The 21,217-nt window shown below is 45.2% G+C and overlaps 5 protein-coding genes across 9 annotated transcripts; 4 read left to right on the forward strand and 1 right to left on the reverse strand.

Moving 5' to 3' along the window:
- The first annotated feature begins 11 nt into the window (after positions 1-11).
- On the forward strand, positions 12-6,294 carry LOC135346107 (mediator of RNA polymerase II transcription subunit 25-like). Of its 5 annotated transcripts, none has more exons than XM_064543619.1 (19): positions 12-163; positions 300-345; positions 546-670; positions 723-821; positions 983-1,115; positions 1,355-1,526; positions 1,580-2,283; positions 2,634-2,852; positions 3,074-3,172; positions 3,222-3,295; positions 3,355-3,412; positions 3,810-3,947; positions 4,066-4,176; positions 4,235-4,282; positions 4,344-4,670; positions 4,743-4,958; positions 5,059-5,388; positions 5,442-5,610; positions 5,994-6,294. In XM_064543619.1, the coding sequence occupies exons 1-19, from the start codon at positions 51-53 to the stop codon at positions 6,185-6,187; spliced, it is 3,375 nt and encodes a 1,124-aa protein (XP_064399689.1). In that variant the 5' UTR covers positions 12-50; the 3' UTR covers positions 6,188-6,294. The 5 variants fall into 5 exon arrangements, with proteins under 5 accessions (XP_064399689.1, XP_064399688.1, XP_064399685.1 ...); XM_064543618.1 differs by having other exon boundaries at positions 4,344-4,427; positions 4,473-4,958; XM_064543615.1 differs by having other exon boundaries at positions 4,344-4,958.
- Positions 6,295-6,377: 83 nt separating this feature from the next.
- LOC135346109 (FGFR1 oncogene partner 2 homolog) lies at positions 6,378-7,299 on the forward strand. Its single transcript, XM_064543622.1, has 4 exons — positions 6,378-6,514; positions 6,570-6,740; positions 6,853-6,912; positions 7,028-7,299. The coding sequence occupies exons 1-4, from the start codon at positions 6,392-6,394 to the stop codon at positions 7,235-7,237; spliced, it is 564 nt and encodes a 187-aa protein (XP_064399692.1). The 5' UTR covers positions 6,378-6,391; the 3' UTR covers positions 7,238-7,299.
- A 171-nt stretch (positions 7,300-7,470) lies between these two features.
- Positions 7,471-11,845, forward strand: LOC135346108 (serine/threonine-protein kinase BRSK2-like). Its single transcript, XM_064543621.1, has 19 exons — positions 7,471-7,817; positions 7,931-8,025; positions 8,117-8,202; positions 8,372-8,450; positions 8,505-8,566; positions 8,744-8,860; positions 8,919-8,952; positions 9,095-9,163; positions 9,226-9,372; positions 9,607-9,641; positions 9,706-9,751; positions 9,909-10,021; positions 10,095-10,195; positions 10,249-10,315; positions 10,379-10,711; positions 10,834-10,951; positions 11,005-11,080; positions 11,151-11,273; positions 11,467-11,845. Exons 1-19 carry the CDS (start codon positions 7,736-7,738, stop codon positions 11,733-11,735), a joined length of 2,052 nt encoding a protein of 683 aa, XP_064399691.1. The 5' UTR covers positions 7,471-7,735; the 3' UTR covers positions 11,736-11,845.
- A 33-nt stretch (positions 11,846-11,878) lies between these two features.
- LOC135346137 (small ribosomal subunit protein uS15) lies at positions 11,879-12,900 on the forward strand. Its single transcript, XM_064543654.1, has 7 exons — positions 11,879-11,982; positions 12,056-12,104; positions 12,165-12,243; positions 12,308-12,391; positions 12,445-12,530; positions 12,618-12,718; positions 12,776-12,900. The coding sequence occupies exons 1-7, from the start codon at positions 11,957-11,959 to the stop codon at positions 12,807-12,809; spliced, it is 459 nt and encodes a 152-aa protein (XP_064399724.1). The 5' UTR covers positions 11,879-11,956; the 3' UTR covers positions 12,810-12,900.
- Positions 12,881-21,215, reverse strand: LOC135346111 (chromatin remodeling regulator CECR2-like). Its single transcript, XM_064543625.1, has 15 exons — positions 20,946-21,215; positions 20,586-20,674; positions 20,405-20,508; positions 20,088-20,274; positions 19,536-19,810; positions 19,027-19,321; positions 18,539-18,842; positions 18,187-18,344; positions 17,708-17,955; positions 16,945-17,525; positions 14,963-16,781; positions 13,787-14,043; positions 13,351-13,581; positions 13,240-13,290; positions 12,881-13,120 (listed from the first exon to the last, which is right to left on the reverse strand). The coding sequence occupies exons 1-15, from the start codon at positions 20,950-20,952 to the stop codon at positions 13,071-13,073; spliced, it is 4,656 nt and encodes a 1,551-aa protein (XP_064399695.1). The 5' UTR covers positions 20,953-21,215; the 3' UTR covers positions 12,881-13,070.
- Between the last annotated feature and the right edge of the window lie 2 nt (positions 21,216-21,217).

Here is a 21,217-nt window from a genome sequence, read left to right on the forward strand (position 1 = left end):
TGTAGAGGACGCGGCCCTGTATTTGGTTGCCCTCGAGCTAATGGAAGAAGATGGTGGTCCCAAGTACAGCACACAGAGATGTTATATTTGTGATAGACTCTTCAGCATGTCTTAGTGGAGTGCTCCCATTCCTACTGAAGGAGTACATTCAGCCATGTGTCGAGTAAGTAGAAAAAGTAAAGCACTGAAGCACGTGGGTTGAACGTTCTAGTATTGTGCGTACAATTACAATGGTGTTTGTACTTTACATGTATACACTAGCTATATTCTCTCTGTTTCTCTGCTCTGCTCTGCTGTAGGTATTTCAGTGGTGGAAAGCTGCCCGATATCTCTTATGGCATGCAGGTGCGTTTCGAAGATATTTGCTGAAACCTCATTTAATATGAGGAAAAGCACAAGACTATAGCAATTGTTTTGGTCAAATTCCATTGATTCTGACCCATCCCAGATCTCTGATTTATATATGTGATGTAATAGACCTCCCTAATAGAGCTCTACAAAAATGAACAGACTTTAACTCAGCCCCTGTTGTTTTTTATGCCCAGACTGGTCCTGTGCAGTATGGTCTGGTGACACTGAATGCCCCTGGCCTCACCTATCGCCCTGTGTGCACTTACTACCCCATCACCAGTAACTCCACCAAACTGCTCAAGTGGATCGCTGACTTGAGGTGAGCTGTGTGGCCTAGCCTCCTCGTGACTATTAGCATTGGTAACTTACAGGCTGGAGGGTGGTCTGGTGGGACACTCCCTACTGCTATCTGAGGGGCTGGCTGCAGCCATGGAGCTGGGCCAGTTAATGAGGAGCACAAAAGAATCATGGTGAGTTCTCATAGTGATTCACATTCAATTGGCTGATATATTAAGCATATCGTGTGTGTCTTTCAGGTGAAGAATTGAACACTCTGGAATCAATTATTTATGCCCCCACACACACCCACACACACCCACCCACACACACACACACACACACACACACACAGTATGAGTCCCGATGTGATAGTGGAGAAGCACTGCGTTCTAGTGCTGAACCAACCCCCCTCTCACCATCCATGCTTGGAGTCCCTCAAACACGCTGGGAAGACACCACCACAAATTATCAAACTGCTCGTTGAGGTAAGCAACCCATGTGTGCAGTAGTTATCTATCAATTCACTACTTGTGTCTAGAATGATCAACTTCAGCGTATCACTACAGTGTAGCTAGTGCCCCAGAGTAATTTAGAGTTCAAGTACTAGCCCTCAAGACATAGTGTGTATAGATGAACACATTATAATAATTTTTATAGGAACCAAAAGTTGTGTATTTCTGCTTTGTCGTACATTTTGGTATGTACTGTGTTCCATCCACCACAGGGAGGTGTGCACCTGTCTCTGATCTCTCCTCGCTGTCTGGCCGATCTGAGGCACCTAGTACAGAAAACACTGCCCATCCCCTCTTCCGAAACTGAGACGTCATCCCTCGATGATATAGACCACGCCCTCCACCCAGGTCACCTTGTGCTCCTGCAAGGATTTCAACTGTCCGGTAACTAACTATAGAATTGTCCTTATGGACAAATAATTATAATTTTTCTGCAGCTATCAAGGAACGGAAAAAGGCTCTTCTGGAAGAGAGAATGGACTCCTCTGAGGTGAAAGCAACTACCGATATTTCCATGGACACCACCTCACCAGCTGTTAAGATAGAGGATCCCCTTCCGGCAGACATATTGATAAAAGTTGAAGCTCGCAGCGACTCCCCCCTCACCTTCTCCACAGGCACACCTCTCAAACAAGAGCCCCTCACAGAGTCCACCAGCTTCACATCTCTCACACCGCCCACCTCACAACCCGTCAAGATTGCCGTGGCAGGTCAAGCCAGTGCTCAGGTCATCCCTACCGCAGCTGGCAGTAGCAGTCACAACCCCATACAGATCATCTCTCCAAGTTTACCCAACAAACTATTCTTCTCGCAGCCTCCCATCTCTACAATTGAGAACGAAGCTATTTCTGTACAGAGCACCATTAACGAGACTCAGTCAACAACTACTCAAAGCACACCGTTTCCGACAGCTTCATCGTCAGTTTCCATGGCGAGGACGGCCTCAGGGGGAGTCCCCTCTGTGGGGGGTACCGGACCTAACTTGGAGATGGCAATGAAAGCCGCTCAACTTGCAATAATCCAGGCGCAACAGGTGTCCGGTCAGGCGTCGAATTCCACTGTGCCCCAGCCGACACACCCGGGTTCTGGTTCCATTCCAAGTAGTCAGCCATCAGTATCACCACTGGGACAGAATCAACAGGTGTGTGTGTGTGTGTGTGTGCAGATTCTAATGTCATAGTTACAGCTCCATTTAACTATTCCACATACCGTATAGCGGGTAATTTTCGTTGGTGCAAATTTTCGTATGAAACTTCCCAATTAAATATTCGTACAGCTCCAGGATAGTGACCTATTGCGGTAGACTAATTTCGTAGTTTTAGTTTTCGTATGATGCTCTACAATACGAAAAATATCCAGCATACGAAAATAAATAAGCGCAATAAATTATAGTTACCGGGAACTTGCTAAGCACATTCAAAATAGTTTGTGATGACATAATTATGTTTGTGTATTTTTTCTAACTCATTTGGGTTTATAATGTGCGTGCAGGTGGCCCCAGGTGTGCAAGTGCAACCCACCCGCAGTGTGATGGGGCAGCCGTCTCAAGTCTCCCAGGCATCTGCTTTTGCTGGTAACAACATAGTGAACAACCCGACAGGTAGTGGGGCAGGGGACATATTGCATCGTGTTCCCACTCCTCCCATTGGGTCCGTGTCCAGTGCAGTACCTCAAGCTCCTCCTCCCACACTGGCCCCAACTCCAGCACAGGTGATACACTGTAATAGCAACATGTCATGTGATGCCTACACGCAATTAAGTGTAATAATTTTTTGCATTGATTGTACATGTACACAAAGTTCTGTTTAGCTAGCTGTTTCCTATCCCCCCTCGATACACACACACACACACACACACACACACACACCCACACACACACACACACACACACACACACACACACACACACACACACACACACACACACACAGAATCCTGGGTTCCAGTTGCAGGGCCAGCTACAAGCTCCTCCTCAACAAGTACCACGGCCAGTCACAATTTGGACTGGTCTCATGGAGCTAGCAGATGTTGTAAGTGGCACCCTCTGTTAGTAGTCACCTTATTGGAAATTTTGTACAGCACGAGAACCAGCGTCAGATGAGGCAGATTCAATGCTCCGTGACTACCAGCAGGAGTGAAGTTATTCAAGAAATGTAAGTAGCGAGGTGATATTCAACCAGTGTGTTAATTACTACTGTATGCTCCATTACAGACAGCCAAACACTTGGCCACAGAAGATGACAATGAGTGCCTATCCTAAAGCCATGTTTGTAAGTACACCTAGCACACACTATCAGCCATTAGCTAGTGAGTTTTCCGAAATGGGTCTGTTTTGTTAGCTAAGTTTGAGTGCTCATAACTTGAGTTAGGATTGTGCGTTTTCACAATTATTTTGTAGCCCTTTGAAATACATATCTAATGATGTGTAAAGATTCAGAGTTTCTACGTGTGCACCTCATACAGTGATGTGGTGTTCAACATACCGTATAGCGGGTATATTTCGAGCGTATAATGTTTGTGGTTTTCACGGATTAAGCACGTACCGCAAACATTTATAACCGCGAATTTAATATCGCATGCTGCAAAAAAATCCGCGAAAACCTTTCTAAAGGCATTTCCGCGAAAATTTATACCCTCGAAATATACCCGCTATACGGTACAATGCAGAACTCAATCATGACTGGAATGGACTTCAACAGGGGCACTACAAACCTCATGACAGTCAACTTTGCGTTTCAAGACCCTCTAAAACAGAATGTATCAGTGCTACGTCAGCTTATGGCTGTCGACGCCCCCATCAAAATGGTGTGTGAACAAGTGCTCTGTATATACATAATAATCTGCTTTCTCGATTGTAATCAAAGTCAAAGTACATTTTGTACAGCAGCAAAAGCTAGCTGACTCTTCATTTCATTATGTGCAGTTTGCAATAGTGCACCCGGTAGGGGCCAACACAGTGTGCCCTATCAAAGCTCTTATCCTTGTCTGGAATGACAAGCTGAAACAGTTCACTGGACTAATACCACTGGAGCAGGTAACACTCTGACATTTTTGTTAAATTTAAGACGGGTTGGTTTGTTTTTTGCTTATAGGAGAAGTTTGTAAATGTTGTCAAGCAAGTGTTGATAAGACAGAGACAGGTACGTACGTACGATCTCTACATTTTGTGCCATCTGATTGCACTAAAATTGCACTCCACAGATTCAGCAACAGCAACAACAGCAACAGCAACAGCAACAGCAAAGTGGTCTACAGAGTGGCATCCAGCAACAACAACAGCAACAGCAACAGCAACAGCAAAGTGGTCTACAGAGTGGCATCCAGCAACAACAACAGCAACAGCAACAGCAAGGTGGTCTACAGAGTGGCATCCAGCAACAGCAGCAACCCTCAGGCTTCCAACAACAGCAACCCCCTGGAATACAACAACAACAACAGCAGCAGCAGCAGCCCTCAGGCTTCCAACAACAACAACCCTCTGGTATCCAGCAACAGCAGGCCTCGGGATTCCAGCAAAGTGGAGTTCAGGTGGGACAGAACTATTCGCAATCTTCTATGTCGTACGCTACACCATCGAGTATGCAATCGACTATGTCTCAGGCCCAAGGCTCTAATATGATAGGACAGCCAAGCGGAGGAGGGCTTATGGGTCAACGTGCAGGGCAAGGGCAGCAGCAACAGCAAGGCTTTAATCAGGGGGGTATGATGGGGCAGCAAACACAGCCTGGGAACAAAGGAGGGATGATGGGTCAACAAGGACAGACTATGATGAACCAGCAGCAGCAACAAACTGGACTACTGGGACAACAGCAACAGGTTTTTAACAGATTACAGTACATACAGTATGTAATGTGTATTCTGCTGGTGTGTTATGTTATGTACTTTGTATGTATTCACAAGTTATACGTACCTATAGCCGCAGCAAGGAAAGGGAGGTATAGTACAGCAGCAGCAAGTACAAGGGATGGTACAGCAGCAGCAGCAGCAGCAAGGTCAAAGCATGCAGCAGGGACAGTCTCATATTGGCCAGCAGTCACAGCCGGGAATGATAGGTCAACAAGGGCAAGGAATCATGAATCAACAGCAGCAAGGGCAGACGATGCAACAGCAGCAGCAGCAGCAGCAGCAGGCTGGAGGGGTAATGGGCAAGACAGGACCGAGCAACATGGTGGGTCAGCAAGGGGCCACTCAGCCACAGTCCGGGTTTGGACAGGGAGGAATGACTCAACAGCAGCAACAAGTGAGGGTATAATATTACACATTGTATATTTACAGTTTATGGTATGTCCTTTAAAGCAGGAAAAAGCTAAGAAGTTTTTAATGGCACTCATCAATTCGACACCAGAGCAACGAGAGGTTCTATTCCAGCGAATGGGAGTTGGTTCCCTGGAGGTTAGACAGCAATGGCTGACCAAAGCCAGTCACTACAAGCAGCAGCTTATGCAGACTCGGATGCAGATGATGGGAGGTAGGTAACCTACCATTTTCACGGGTGCTTCATCTTCATGTCGTATGGGATGTCGATCCATGAAAAGTATGAATCTATAAAGAGTTTTTATACTACAAATTATAAGCTCAGTAGTTTTAACGCTAGTGTTGCTTTCGGATTTACTAAAATGTTATCTTTTAATCGTTGTGAGTAGCTCTTTGATTGTGCTATAATATATGTTGTGGTTAGATCAGTGATTTGTTACGGCCCCAAAATGTCCATTTAAAAAAATCGTGGTCTATAAATATGTCAGGGCTGTTTTCGGAGTTATCTTTGATTGTCCATAACTTGTGTTGCGAACGTCTGATCCATTTTGGGAATTGTAAATATATAAACCAATGTTGTAAACGTTCATTTTGCAGGTGGTTCCCAGCAGGGGGTCCAGCAGCAGATCTCCATTGGCCACAACATGCAATCTCAGATGAATCAAGGAGGCTACAATCGGCCAGGGGTAGGACAGGCTATGGGGGGCATTAGACCACCCGCCAATCAAATGCCCCCTCAACAGCAACAGCACATGCCCCCTGGATACAATCAATGGCAAGGACAACATTGAATATAGACATTGAATATAGACCCATAACAATTAATTTTTGAGTGTTCTCCCCTTTTGATTACCTGTTGTGGTTATCAATGGAATGCAATGAATAATTAACAATCAAATTCGGTTTATTAGAGTGAGAAATTTGAATTTCTTGATTGTTTCTAGGCCAGAGATTTAGGTATTTATTGTGAGTACTAATCTTACGTCTGTGTGGCCATGGAAAGACTATTGGAAGCTAGCAAAGAGTTGTCAGCTAAAGTAGACAGCAATGAATCGGCAACAACTGAGCTCTTGAGGCAAACGGAGAGCTTACAGGAAGAACTCAAATCCATGAGACAGGTAATACATATCTAGCTACATCCAAGCAATTCTATTATATTTTGTCCTCACACAGTATCGTGAGTCATTGGAGATAATGAACGGGCAAAAAGAGACAAGAGTTCACTTGCCCCAGATTGAGCTTGGCTACATCCGACAACTCCAACAGGACAACGGGGACCTACGCACGCTACTGGAGGAGCATCAAGCCACCTTACAGATGATTATGTCAAAATACAGGCAACAGGTATGTGTGTGTGTGTGTGTGTGCGTGTGTGCGTGTGTGTGTGTGTGCGTGCGTGTGTGCGTGCGTGCGTAATAGACTCATGTGAGCATGTATTGCTGTTCGGTTTATACAGGTTGGAGGTTTCTTGAGTACCGATAAGAGTGCTTTGATTGAAGATAACCACATGTCCAAGGTGAAGTGATTTAATGTGCTTGTGGTTAGTTGGTTATGCATAGATCTACCTAGGTTTTGTATAATAGTTTCTGTATGCATTATTCACTCATTGCAACACGTCCATTCTATTACAGGAGCTCCAGCAGCGTACAGATCAGGTCTACCACATGGCAGCAGTCATGTACCAGGCAGCCAAGGCCGAGGACAATACTGTGGAAGGGCTCACTGAGACGATCGCTAGGCTCGAGTATGAGAACAAGACTCTGAGAGACCTCATAGCACAGCCTTTGACCATAAACAAACCAGAAAACAGTGACTCGGTTAATGTCAATGTCAACCAATAAATTTTTGTTTTTCACATTTTTTGCCATACTTATCAATTAGCCAATTAAAATTAATTTTGTCACTATTAATTTTGTGTGTGTGTGTGTACTTAGCGAATCCTGCGGCTATAATTCGAACATATTAAACATGCAATAGGTCTCGATTCCAGGCCACAAGGAAAATTCCTGCGGCTATAATTCGAACATGACATGAACTAGGAGCAGTGACGTCGAAAGAAAATTGCCACGCCCCATAAAGGACGGAAGGGTCGTGTCTTGCAAGACTGTGGTATAGGTACTGGCCGATACAGCAGATCCTGACTTTATACAGGCTCAGCCGACGCCCGGGCCCTTATACAACATATGGTATCAGAAGGAGATACCATAAACAAAGCTTCATTGACAGACCGCGGACCCTGGGTCTAAAGCTACAGAGAAAGAGACAAGACAAGACAAAGACTGAGAGTTGACCTTAAAGAAGTAGGCGTGACAACATTAACATACACCACTGCACCGTTGATGGCTTCCCGATCTGATGATGCCTTTACAAGAGCTGTTGGGCCCTACCTGTTACAGAGGACTCTGGGAAAGGGGCAGACTGGTTAGCAATAGATTGTTGCAAGAGCATGCATGTGTAGCTATCTTTAACTTTGTAGAATGTCATCGGTTTAATAACTTCATGTTTTGACGTTATGTACGTACGTGTACGTGTAGGTCTTGTGAGATTGGGAGTTCACTGTGTGACTGGTAAAACTGTGGCAGTCAAGATCATCAACCGTGAAAAACTGAGCAAGGCGGTGCTGTTAAAGGTAATGTATTTGGTGTGGGATGTGTACAAAGACATTCTTCGATAATAGATTGCTATTCAAAACAGTGCTCTCAATGGACTTACCACTATAGGTTGAACGGGAGATTGCCATTATGAAGTTGATACATCACCCTCACGTTCTGGGGCTGTTTGACGTCTACGAGAACAGCAAGCAATTGTGAGTTGTTTGTGGTGTGTTAGGTTTGTTCATGTGTACGTGTGTACATGTAAGAATGCCTATTGCAGTGTTGGGGGAGGGTAGAATCAGTTAATTTGATCACTAAGTTAGCGTCCATGCCTTAGAGTGCATATGTACGTGTGATGAGGCTTACCCTTGTGTAATGCAGGTATCTAGTGTTGGAGCATGTGTCTGGAGGAGAGTTGTTTGATTACCTCGTCAGAAAGGGAAAACTGTCCGAGAAAGAGGTAGGGATCAATATAATTCATTATCAATTTCATTACCTCATAATTTATTCACAGGCCCGGAGATTCTTTAGACAGATAGTGTCAGCTGTGGACTTCTGTCACAAACACAAAGTTTGGTGCGTTCCCACAGACTAACTGCCCCCTCAAAGATTATTATGATTATTATGTCTATAAACAGTCAATTTCTCAATTTACGCGTTAGAACCTTACATATACCTCCCACCCACACGCGCACACACACACACACACACACACACACACACACACACACACACACACACACACACATACAGTCATCGAGACTTGAAGCCAGAGAATCTCTTATTGGACGAGAACAAGAACATTAAGGTGGCAGACTTTGGTATGGCTTCTCTACAAGTGGGACAGAAAATGCTGGAGACCAGCTGTGGGTGAGTGTGCCCTCCACATCATGTGCACTGCTATATATGACCAACTCTATTTTCGTAGGTCTCCCCACTATGCCTGCCCTGAAGTGATTAGAGTAAGTTAATTACCTCGTGTAGTTTCCTTGTTTGTGTCAACAAAAACTGTTGATTCACTTGAATACACACACACACACACACACACACACACACACACACACACACACACACACACACACACACACACACACACACACACAGGGAGAGCAATATGATGGTAGGAAGGCAGATGTTTGGAGCTGTGGAGTCATCTTATTCGCTCTGCTAGTTGTGAGTTCATATCACCTATACCACCAACCAATCCACCACACACTCTCCATCTGTTGCTATAGGGTGCCCTCCCCTTTGATGATGATGACCTCCGACAACTGCTTGAGAAGGTGAAGAGAGGTCACTTCCAAGTCCCCTCGTATGTACCCTCTGGTGTACAGCAGCTCCTCAGGGGAATGGTCGAGGTCAACCCAAAGAAGAGATTGACTGTGAGTCAGCCTGTAGCTTGATTCTCACTGTAGCTTGATCTCACTTTTAGACAAATCATTCTATACCCCTCAATGTGATGTTGAATTAGCTATCATTGTTCTGTAAGGTGAAATTTATTGTACTACCCTGCTAGCTTCATATAAGATACTTACATATATGTACATGTATATTTTAGCTAATTTGTTGAATAATATATAAAGTATGCTTATTATGTGTATATACGTTTGCTACAGTTGGATGAGGTTATCAGGCATCCTTGGTTTAAAGGGTGAGTTCTTTCTTGTGTGAGTGTCTTTGAGTATTGTCCTTACTTGGCATTCTCTACCACACAGGAATCAAGACTTGGAGCCACACATGCCTATTCAAGATGTTGTCGAGGTAAGCATTACATAATCAGATTCATGTATTATACAGTACAGTAGACAAACATAGTTTCATGTCTCCCTTGAAGCTCTCGTCTTACAGTGCAAATTGGTGGCATTCCATTGCCTGAGTAGTCACAACAGGTGTTAACCTTGTTTGTACCTATGTGCAGACCTACCCAATTGACGACCAGAGCGGTATTGATCCAGACGTCTTTGACAGTATGGCCTCCCTCGGCTGCTTCAAAGACAAGTCTGTGCTTGCTCAAGCTCTCCTCAGCGCAGAGTGAGTTACCAGTACTGTGTAGCCTCCCTATTGCAAGTACGGTATGCATCCATACTCTGTATTGGCTCTGCAGTCCTAATGAAGAGAAAATTGTCTATTTCCTGTTGCTATCACACAAAGAGAGACAGCCCAGCTTTGAGGATGAGGCCAAGGCTCCTGGTGCCTTGGAGAAAGGTAGACATTTTTCAAATTCTGTGTAATTATTATGAATATTCTATTGTTTGTAGATCCACCAAGGAAGAGAATCGACTCACGTTCAATGTCTACACCGCATCTGCAGGCTCAACGATCAAGGTACGAATTTCACATGCAATACAATCATGCACATTTTATGTTGACACACACTCACACATGCAGGGCCCAGTCAATAGGTTCTGCTAATTTGGACCAGCTCCCTCCACGCTCCCCCAGACTCAGTGTCACCAACAGGCCCTCTAACTACTCCACCTCCTCTGGGGACTATTATACCTACACAAGTGCCTCTCCAGGTAGGGGACGGAAAACCAGCCATGCCGGAGTGGAACAAGTGGGACAGGCGGCCACTCTACAGCCGGGGTTATCTCCACCCACCACTCCTAGTGCTCCATGGAGACGCAAACTGTCACAGACAATGAAGCACTTGACCGTGTCACCTCGGTTTCATCGTAAACGCTACGAGGGTGGTGAAACAGAGGCCAGCTCTCCTGTCATGTGAGTGCCATGTGTATACCCTCAATACCTGTAACAAAGTGTTAAGCCCACGTACATGTATCATGTGACTGCATGTTAAATCCCGGGCCTTAATTGCAGAGCTCACTATTCTTTTTATACAGGCCCAAACGATCTTGGTTCTCAAACTTCCGTTCAGAAAAAGAGAAAGGAGAAGTTGTGGTTGTGCTCAGAGACATGAGCTTCCCAGACCTCAAATCATCAATCCTCCAATCCTTCACAGTAAGCCCCTCACTGTATTATTTACAGGTTTGCTTCACCCTCCATTTTGCCAGATTGTAAACTGTCATTACGAGGAAATCAGTGAGGGTAGCTTTAAAATAAAATACGAAAAGTCAGCACGGCAGAAAGGTAAGTACATGTATGTATGTTGTCTTAATTGTGTGTGTTACTTGTGTACCCCCTCCTCCCCCCCCCTCAGGCAAAGCTGTTTTCAAAAAGGCAGTCAAGCTTACCCTCACTGTCATGCCGACTCAGACCATCTCAGACAACAGTATTCCCTTTGACGGCAAGACCTTCTCAGCCACTTTCACACAAACTGCAGGTACACTTTCCATACCATAACGTTAGAGGTAGATCTACTGCCTCACAAATAGTCACACAGTTATTTGAGATTTCCCCTTTGGGTGTGAACATATTTGGCTATATTGCATTAAGTACTTAATTAGCTTGACACTTGAGTAGGCTCCCAGCAGCTGTTATTGATGAGTACGTGCATGCATATTTACACCATGCAGGTCCTACTAGGAGGTTTCGAAGAGTTTGTGAGAAGCTACAAGCAGCCATTGTCAACCCAAATGCAATCAATCCAAATGCAATCAATCCAATGTGTCTGGAGACCACTCAGAGTATCAGTTCAGACGAGGCCCTTGCTCCAAGTCCCCCGATTCTATTGAACTCTACTGACGATACTGACGAGAGTCCTATCAACAGACACAATGGCCGCCCACCCCCACTCTTGACCAGTTTCGATTCTACAGACATTGATAGTGACGATGGAACTTAGCATTTTTTTGAGCTATAGAACACCTTTTATTTCCAGTGCTTGTTTTGCAGACGTTTTTGTGTATGTTGTAAATAATTATTATGTAGCATAATGTTTTATTGGTCAGTGTGTACTTGATGAAAAGATTGTGCGCATGCGTCACACTGTGGCCAAAGATCACGTGAGCGAGCACATGGTCTTTCTTAGTGCATTTTCGTGGGTAAAGAAGGTAGATCAAGAAGATGGGTCGTATGCACGCTCCTGGATGGTGAGTGTCTTAAAATCATAAGTCAGAGATAATCTAGAATCATCCTTTAACGTCTGTATGTTAAAATTCCCAGCCGGGGCATCTCACAGAGTGCTCTACCTTACAGAAGAACTGTACCGACTGTAAGTAGTCCATGTCAAATTGTAAATGCGTAGTAATTGTGTATCGTGTGTTCACTGCAGTGGCTCAAGACCTCATCAGATGAAGTAAAAGATCAGATCTACAAGCTAGCCAAAAAAGGCTTGGGTCCCTCTCAGATCGGTGGGTTTTTAATATTGTGTTCAGAAGGTCAATTGCGGAATTAATTTAATCTGATATGCTTTAGGTGTTATCCTTCGTGACTCTCATGGCGTGGCCCAGGTCCGTTACGTTACTGGCAACAAGATTTTAAGGATCCTAAAAGCAAAGGGTAAGTGGTGATACTAAATGGTACTTGAACGTTACTTCTGTGTTTTAATTAAGGTTTGTCTCCATCACTGCCCGAGGACCTGTACTATCTCATTAAAAAAGCTGTGGCTATTCGCAAGCATCTAGAGAAACAGAGGAAGGTAAAAGCAACTAGAGTGCTGAGTTTTCATTTTTATTGCACATGTCTAATTTATGTGACTACTTTTCTCCCTCCCTCCCCTGTACAGGACAAAGACGCCAAGTTTCGCTTGATTCTTGTTGAGAGTCGAGTGCACAGATTGGCCAGATATTACAAGAGAAAGAGAATGCTCCCTCCCAACTGGAAATAGTAAGTAAACTTCTCATACATGCAAAATAATATTTTATCGTCTTGTTTCCCTTGCAGTGAATCATCAACGGCTTCTGCACTTGTAGCTTAGTTGAACATTTAGCAGAACTTTGAAGTGACATGACGTACGTGTGTTTTGTGGATATTGCCATTATAAGAGGATCATGTGTAAAACTATATAATGTACAAAGACAAGTACAATGTATACAAATTGGAATAATCTAGTTTCTGTTTAAAGATGATAAATTTAAAATAATAATTACTGTACATATATACACGAGTTAGAGACCACAAAAGATAGAATTAATAAAAGTTGAGTTGAAGCCTGTATTAGTGTCAAGTTTAATAGCTGTTAACTTTGTTCACTCTCGGGGCCTTCTGTGTTTGATGCTTTGTCTGGGCCTGCACGAAGAAATATTAAACAGGTCACACAACAAAAGTATCCGATATTGTAGATACGTATATACACTATTATTATATACTGCACATGTATCGAATAAACACATAATTATATAACACACCTGGGGTGCCATTTTGAGGTGGTATAGGTTTACTAGGCGGTCCAGATGTTCCTAGGAGGGGGACATGATGATTCCTAAACACATGCACACGAGGGGCTGTATATAAGTTACCTTGCTGAGGGTGTGGATACTGAGGATAGGGTGACTCATAGCCGTAGCCTTGAGCAGAGTGTGAATAGGGTGGGTACTCCATCATTCGGTTCATACCAGCAGCGTAGCCGTTCATTCCAGGGTGTTGTGGTGGATATGTGTGTGGTGGGGGGTGGGCCTTGCCTGGAGCCTCTGCCCCATTGCTCTTCTCTCCATTCTGAGGGTAGTCAGTGGGAGGTCTAGGCATCATACCTGTGTGTGGGGGGGGGGTAAGTATAATACTTGTAGAGGATATTATCACAAATTGTACGATGTATATCAAGATGAAGGCGAAGTACACGTACATTAAACTAGCTTTGATCTGAACAAACACAAAGCTCCCAAAAACGGATAATATTATACAGAAAGTTCACTGCGACTAAAGGAGAATTTGTCAAAAATAGCTAATCGTGTGCACCTTGCTTCTGCTCATATGCCATCTTTTGTCTCATCGCGGCCTCGTAGTTCTGCCTCATCTCCATCTCCTGCCAGTACCGTGCCTGCTGCTGCTGCTGCTGTTGTTGGTGCATGTAGTCCATCTCCTGGTGGTACATACTATTCTTCCAGGCATAGTAGGCTGCCATTTGCTCAGGGGATTGCTCAGTAGGGGGGTAGCCATAGCCGCCCCCTCCAGGGTAGGAGGGTGCTCTCTGCTGCATTGCCATCATGTGTTGCCTGAAAAGAGGAGAAAAACACAAAAAAGTTTTCCTAGGTACTCTATATAGCCATGAGTGAACACGTACAGTGTGTACATGTACCACAAACACTACATTGTATTAAAGTTCGTAAACATTCACTAACAGAATATTGTACAAAGTAAGGTAATCTATGTAGTCATGAATGAACATGTACAGTGAACATGTACCACAAACACTACTTTGTTCTAAACAATTCACAAACAGAACACACTATTATGCCTCAGTGTGCGGCATGTGCAAGCGAGGTATACAGTAGTGTGTGTGTGTGTGTGTGTGTGTGTGTCGAGACTGCTACAGCTGTAAGTACGAGCTTCTATAGGCTTCTAGTCTGGTTTTCTTGGATATCAATTTGTGGATTTGCAAAATAATGCTTCGTTCTCGAGTTATAGCTAGGTTTGCTTACTTGGAATGCCATTGTAGCCTTTTCAGAACAGTGCGGTGTAGCAAAACTTGTCCATGGAGTGTTGCTACTCTACTTAGTAGTTAGCTCTGCACTAGAACCCTAGCTACTGGTAGCTGCAAGAGTGAGGAGAGAGCTGCAAAGCTGCACTTAGCTGTTACATGCAGCAGCCATTAACAATTGAACTTTTGGTCTCCTTTTTAGCAACGTTCGTAGTCGATCATTACCCACTTTTTGCACCAATGTAGCTAGATGTACAGATGTACATGTACTGTAGTAGCTCATGTCATATAGCTTTGGTGCCTCTACCAAGGCATCAGTACCTGCGGTGCCTTTTCCTAGGTAATGGTGTATCCTATAATTATAATCGTACAGTGTGTACATGTACCACAAACATTATATTGTCACATGAAACAATTCATTAACAGGAGAACACATTATTTTTACCTGCTCAGCCAATACCTACATGTTGTGTGTGTAATACACTTGCACTAACCTGTATCTCTCATGCTGCTCTGCCTGTTGCCTCTGTCTCACGTCATCAGGGTCAGCACTGCTAGTGGAGTTGGAACGCAGCGGACTAGGCATAGAGCCGTGGCCTTCATCTGTGCTTGGAGTAGCCTCCTTCAGCTTGTCCTGGGCATTAGACTGAGAGGTCAGCTGTGGTTGTGTGGGTTTGGGTAATGTTTGCATAGGAGAGGTGGTTTGCTTGGGAGAGGTAGGGGCTGGAGAGGAGGAGGCCTGAACGGATTCGGTCTCTTTCTCGGGTTTGGGAGATTTTGTTCGTTTAGACGTTTCAGGTGCTGGAGAGTCAGTCTGTTGCTTCAAGCTGGGGGAACTAGATTGCTGTTTCAAGCTTGGAGAGCTGGCCTGTTGTTTCAAACTTGGTGAATTTGACTGCTGTTTCAGGTTTGGAGAGCTGGCTTGTGGTTTGAGGCCTGGAGAGTGTGAGTGTAGTCCAGGAGAAACAGAGTGGTGGGGTGGATAGTTAGGGTGCTGTCGGTGAGGCATGGAGTGAGACGAGTATTTTTGTTGTTGGTAGTGTCTGTGCATCATTAATTGCTGGTAGTACGCAGCCATGTGAGGGTGTTGTTGGGGCATCATAGGCTGTCCATCTGGCCCCATCATAGGTCGTCCATCGGGCCCCGCCATAGGTCGACCGGTGGGTATCATAGGCTTGCCATCTGGACCCACCATAGGCCGACTGGCAGGCATCATAGGCTGTCCATCTGGACCCATCATAGGTCGTCCATCGGGCCCCACCATAGAATGACTGGCAGGCATCATAGGCTGTCCATCTGGACCCATCATAGGTCGTCCATCGGGCCCCACCATAGGTCGACCGGTAGGTATCATAGGCTTGCCATCTGGACCCACCATAGGCTGACTGGCAGGCATCATAGGCTGTCCATTTGGACCCATCATAGGTCGTCCATCGGGCCCCGCCATAGATCGTCCATCGGGCCCCACCATAGGTCGACCGGTAGGTATCATAGGCTTGCCATCTGGACCCGCCATAGGCCGACTGGCAGGCATCATAGGCTGTCCATTTGGACCCATCATAGGTCGTCCATCGGGCCCCGCCATAGATCGTCCATCGGGCCCCACCATAGGTCGACCGGTAGGTATCATAGGCTTGCCATCTGGACCCACCATAGGCTGTCCATCTGGACCCATCATAGGTCGTCCATCAGGACCCACCATAGATCGACTGGCAGGCATCATAGGCTTGCCATCTGGTGGGCCAGTCATATATCGACTATCCATTAATGGTCTTCCATCAGGCCCCATTGCGGGAGCACCATTTGGATCCATCGGTATTCGATTTCTTTCAATAGGTTTCTGTTCAGACTTGGCAGATTGAGTATCGTCCTGAGGTTTCTCGCTTTGATCCATAGGTTCTTCTTCTGTAGTTTTCTCATCAGTCGATTTCCCCTCAGGGGTTTCAGCGAGTTTCTTGTCGGTATCATTCGCAGCTTGTGTTTCAGTGTTAGCTTTTGTTCTGTTGATTGCCATCGGCTTTCCATCCGGTCCAATCATGTAAGGTTTTCCATCACGCCCCATCATAGGTCTCCCAAATTGCATCATTGGGTTTGCGTCAGGTCTCATCATGTATCGATTATCCATCATATGTCGGCCATCAGGTGCAGCGGCCATAGGCTGTCCATCAGGTCCCATCACTGGTCTCCCATCAGCTCCGAGCATAAATCGATTATCCATCATCGGTCTTCCACCAGGCATCATTGGTCGTCCATCTGGTCCAACCATAGGTCTGCCGTCGGGAGGATAGTGTCCAGGAAAGGCCATTCTCATTTCTACGTACGGGATGGATCGTAAACGTTAGCAACATACTTTTGTACATGCACCGGTAACTATACGTGGCAACTAAACCGCCAATCACACGGCGGATACATGTACTAATGCATTCTTCATACACCGATTTTATTTTAAGAAAAGCCATCGAAACAGAGAGCTCACCTGGCCTGTAGTGTGGTGGTCTTTGTCCAGGGTAGGGTGGAGGCATCCTGAAGCTTGCATCTCTTGGAGGGTACATTGGTCGACCATCGGGGCCCATCATAGGCCGCCCACCACTCGGCCCCATCATAGGCCGTCCATCAGCAGGTGCCATCATGGGTCTTCCATCAGGCCCCATCATAGGTCTTCCATCAGGCCCCATGATGGGTCTTCCATCAGGCCCCATCATAGGTCTTCCATCAGGCCCCATCATGGGGCGTCCATCAGCAGGTGCCATCATAGGTCTTCCATCAGGCCCCATCATGGGGTGTCCATCAGGCCCCATGATGGGTCTTCCAACAGGCGCCATCATGGGTCTTCCATCAGGCCCCATCATGGGGCGTCTGTCTGGGCCCATCATTAACATTCTCTGCTGCATTAGATGATGGTAGAGTTGGGGGGTCATCTGCGGGTGGCCGTGTGGGGGTCTCAGAGCGTTTAGTTTGTCGTCAAAGCCAGGGGGCAGTGACATCGTTTTGGCAGACGGATCTCTCATTATCTTTCTCTTCTTAGCCTTCTTTGAACCTGCCTCGAATGATTCATCACTACAGAAGGAAACAAAAGCATTAAATCTATAGCACGAATAAAACACAGTGATTTACAGTATACACATACAACAAGCAAGTGCGTAAAAAGCACTCCAGTATTTGATGCCATATACAATTGCTGTACACAAGTACATGCATTCCTATGTCAAAATTCCTAGGTGACTAGAAGCTCTAAGTACCTGTCGTCACTCTCTTCCTCACTGGAGCTCTCAGAGGTCAGTTCGGGTGAGGGGGAGTTGGGTCGCTTCTTCTTACGACCAGAACCAACGTCCTCCTCCTCGGCAGGGTCTTGCCATCCCCCCTCAAAGTGGGTCTTGGAGAGGGTGGCCAGGGTTTTGAGCATCTCCTGTGCCAGCTCAGCATAATCGCTGTCCTCTCCATTGTATTCGATACAATTTTTGTAGATAACTTCCATATCCTTCAGAAACTGAGCACGGAGGGAAACAGACAGTCATACAAGTTAGTACATGAATAGCCAATTGTCTTACAACACTAACACAACACTAACAGCAAAACCATAGTCAATAGAGTGCATTATACGCAGTCCCTTCAAAGGCATTTTACATACATACGTGTACTGTCAGCTAAGTGGTAGTGGTGAGTACTAATTAGATGAAACCTTATCTCGTGCAGCAACCTCACTATAGACTACCCTAACCTGGTCTTTGTCTTGATAGTAGTTACTCTCCACACGTTTCTCCACAGTTGAGTAGTCCATAGGTATGTCAATCACCTCAAAGTAGCCTGGGGCTATAGACTCTGTCACAGGGTCCTCAAAGATCCAGCCGTCCTCTTGGTTACGCAGACCACCCAAAACTGCACACAATCAGTTAAGTTGAAGTATACACACTCAATATACACATATCTACTATTCACCCCAGTCCTTTGCTAACTGCCAAACAATTTTAATCGTGTAAGAATGTATGCTAAATAATGCGATTAAAAATCACTTCCCCACACAAGACTAAACAACACACACACACAATGGTTACACTATAACACTGACTCACTCTTGTACATGGCAGTGGTGAGCTCGTTCCTCTCCTCAACTAGTAGGGTATCTGTGAAAGCAGACTCAATGGCTGCCTTCCTTCGTCCGGTGAGCTCCCCACTCATAGCCTTCTCCCAGTTCTCCTCTTCAGCCTCTCTCTGCTTAGATTGCTGCTCCTCCCGTGACTTGCGTCTCTGGAGAGCCTCCTCTCGTTTTTGTTGCCTTTTTTTATCGGCTTCCTCCTCGGCCAATCGCTGCTCTTCAGCATCGATTTTCCTCATTTCCTCTCTCTCCATTTCTCTCTCCATAGCCATCAGTTTATCCTGTGAGGAGACACAACTAGTTTTACTATCTCTTCAATTGTAACCCTTCTCTCAAACGCTACTGTACAGCACTAGCTATTGAGTGCAGGGAAAGATATACACGTACACAAGACAGTTTGAACACAAATTCCAGACATAGCTGTCCCATTAACGCAACAAAACTGTATAATTTATGTACACACACCATTTCATCTTTTTCGGCAGCTTTGACGGCAATTCTGTCTGAGGTTCTACGCGGTAACTCTGCAAGGAGTTTCCTTTTCTCCTCTTTGTGCTTCACCCCGTCCAAGTACTCTATGTGAGGGAGGAGTTCTGAGAGATTGCTAAAAAGGAGACGAACATCTTTGAGCTTGACACGGGCGAATGAATCGGTGAACTCCTCCCACTCCTCGAGGCTATCAAACACGACACTCCATCCAGTGGTGCTGGTAGCTGTGCTCAGTCTGGGTGTACTGGTTTGCGAGCTGATAGGTGTCTCCCTGTATAAGAAAAACAGAAGAAGTGATACTTCAAATCCACATGCACAAAACATAACAACTCAGTCTTGCACACACATAGCCTCGTTCCCAGCCTCATTGTCTCTAAAATAACGCTAGGCCGCCAACTAGTTCGTTCTATTAAAGAAAAATCGGCCTGGGAACGAGGCTAGCACACACACTGTCAATACATATTGACTGCATGCACTCCACTTACTGACTGTCCTGGGTCTCTGGTTCTGACCCACCCTCTTCATTCTCCTCAGGGGTGCTCCGCTCTTTGACCTTACGCCTACCAGGAGTGCCACGCCCCTTTCCGGCCTTCCCAGGGGTGGTCTTGCCTCGCCCCTTTTTTGTATCGTCAGACACCTCTTTCTTTTTCTTTTTCTTTGGCTCCTCCTTGTAGAGCCTCATTCCAAAGAAGTGCCAGTAAGTGTTGCCATCTTGATCCTTACCTAGAGGGTCTAATCTTAGACTGGTTCCATCCATACCCTGTGTGTGTGTGTGTGTGTGTGTGTGTGTGTGTGTGTGTGTGTGTGTGTGTGTGTGTGTGTGTGTATGTGTTGGGAGGGGGGGGGGACAAAAGTTTAGGGGCGGACAACTCTGTGCAAGATACATTGTCTCACAACATGTATTGCGTATGCAATCTATGACTTCGGGGTCAGTAGAAGCACCGTACAGGTTTCATTTACTGGGCTATTTATTACTGCCAGCAAATAATAGTTACCTCAATTTGATACACTGTACAAGCCATGCAATGGCAGCTTACTCTGAGTAATTCAGCAATGTCGTCAAGTTCCAGCCTCCAGTGACAGAGCTTGTGTAGTATATCCACTTTGGTTCTGATGCTCAAGTCTTTGTACGGCTTGTTCCCCGAGAAAGGATTCCATTTCTGGCCCAAATTTTCACAACGCCATTCGAAATGCAGCTTTAGAAAGAACTCCCAATTCTCAGAGCTGTATTGAATTTTGTGGTACAGACATAGATAATGTAATCAACACCCCCAAAGATAAGTGTAAGTGATACCATGTACCCATGCCACCATTCAAGAGTCCCATTCACAGCTACATAGTGCAACAAACTCACTTTATGTCCTTGCCTACAATCCCGTTCAGAAATACACAGTAGAGTTCCACCAAGATACTTGATGGATTCGGGGAGCAATCAAGCAGTAAGGCATCCTCTAGTTCCTACAGTATAACAACAAACAAAGTGGTTATAATCAGACTCTTTCTTAGGAGGGAGAGGGGGTGACCATGGAACGTACCTCAATTTCGACGGGTGGTAGTTTGAAGGGCTTTTGGAAGATGTGGCAGTAGTGGGCTATGCATGGAACCTCCCACCAGCTACGAATCTCTGCACACAATGAATATCCATTTTAGCATTTAAATAGCTCATTATTGGATTTCGTATAACTTTTTGTTTACAAATCGTTTACAACCACTAAAGTGAGGATCTCTCCAAATGCACTACCACTCATAGGAGGTGGCTATACAATTACTCTAGTACTGTTACAAAGCTATCACCAGACAACACACAAAAGCAGGTACCCTAGGTCAATTATCATAGCTCAATAATGAATTAGATCATATGGTCCAAAGTAGTGTAAGTGTGCATGTAGCCTCACTGTCCATAGCTTGTGGCTGAATGAACTGTCTTCAAGAGAAAGCTTCACAAACTTGAGCTCAGAGGGTATGTTTGTATTTGTAGTAATTAGCTTGTGGACGTTGATCCAAAGAGTTGCTTCAAACTTGGAAACCTTTCAAAACTGATTTACTATCACTCTTGTATCCTGGAGAGTTGCACAAAGCTTGAATCCATCACAGAAAACGCCACCTTTCTCTACTGAAGAGTTGCACTTTCAGAAGACCTAGATTACGGAGCGAAAAACGGATTTTT

This window comes from Halichondria panicea, chromosome 13, assembly GCF_963675165.1.
Source record: "Halichondria panicea chromosome 13, odHalPani1.1, whole genome shotgun sequence".
Lineage (NCBI taxonomy): Eukaryota > Metazoa > Porifera > Demospongiae > Suberitida > Halichondriidae > Halichondria > Halichondria panicea.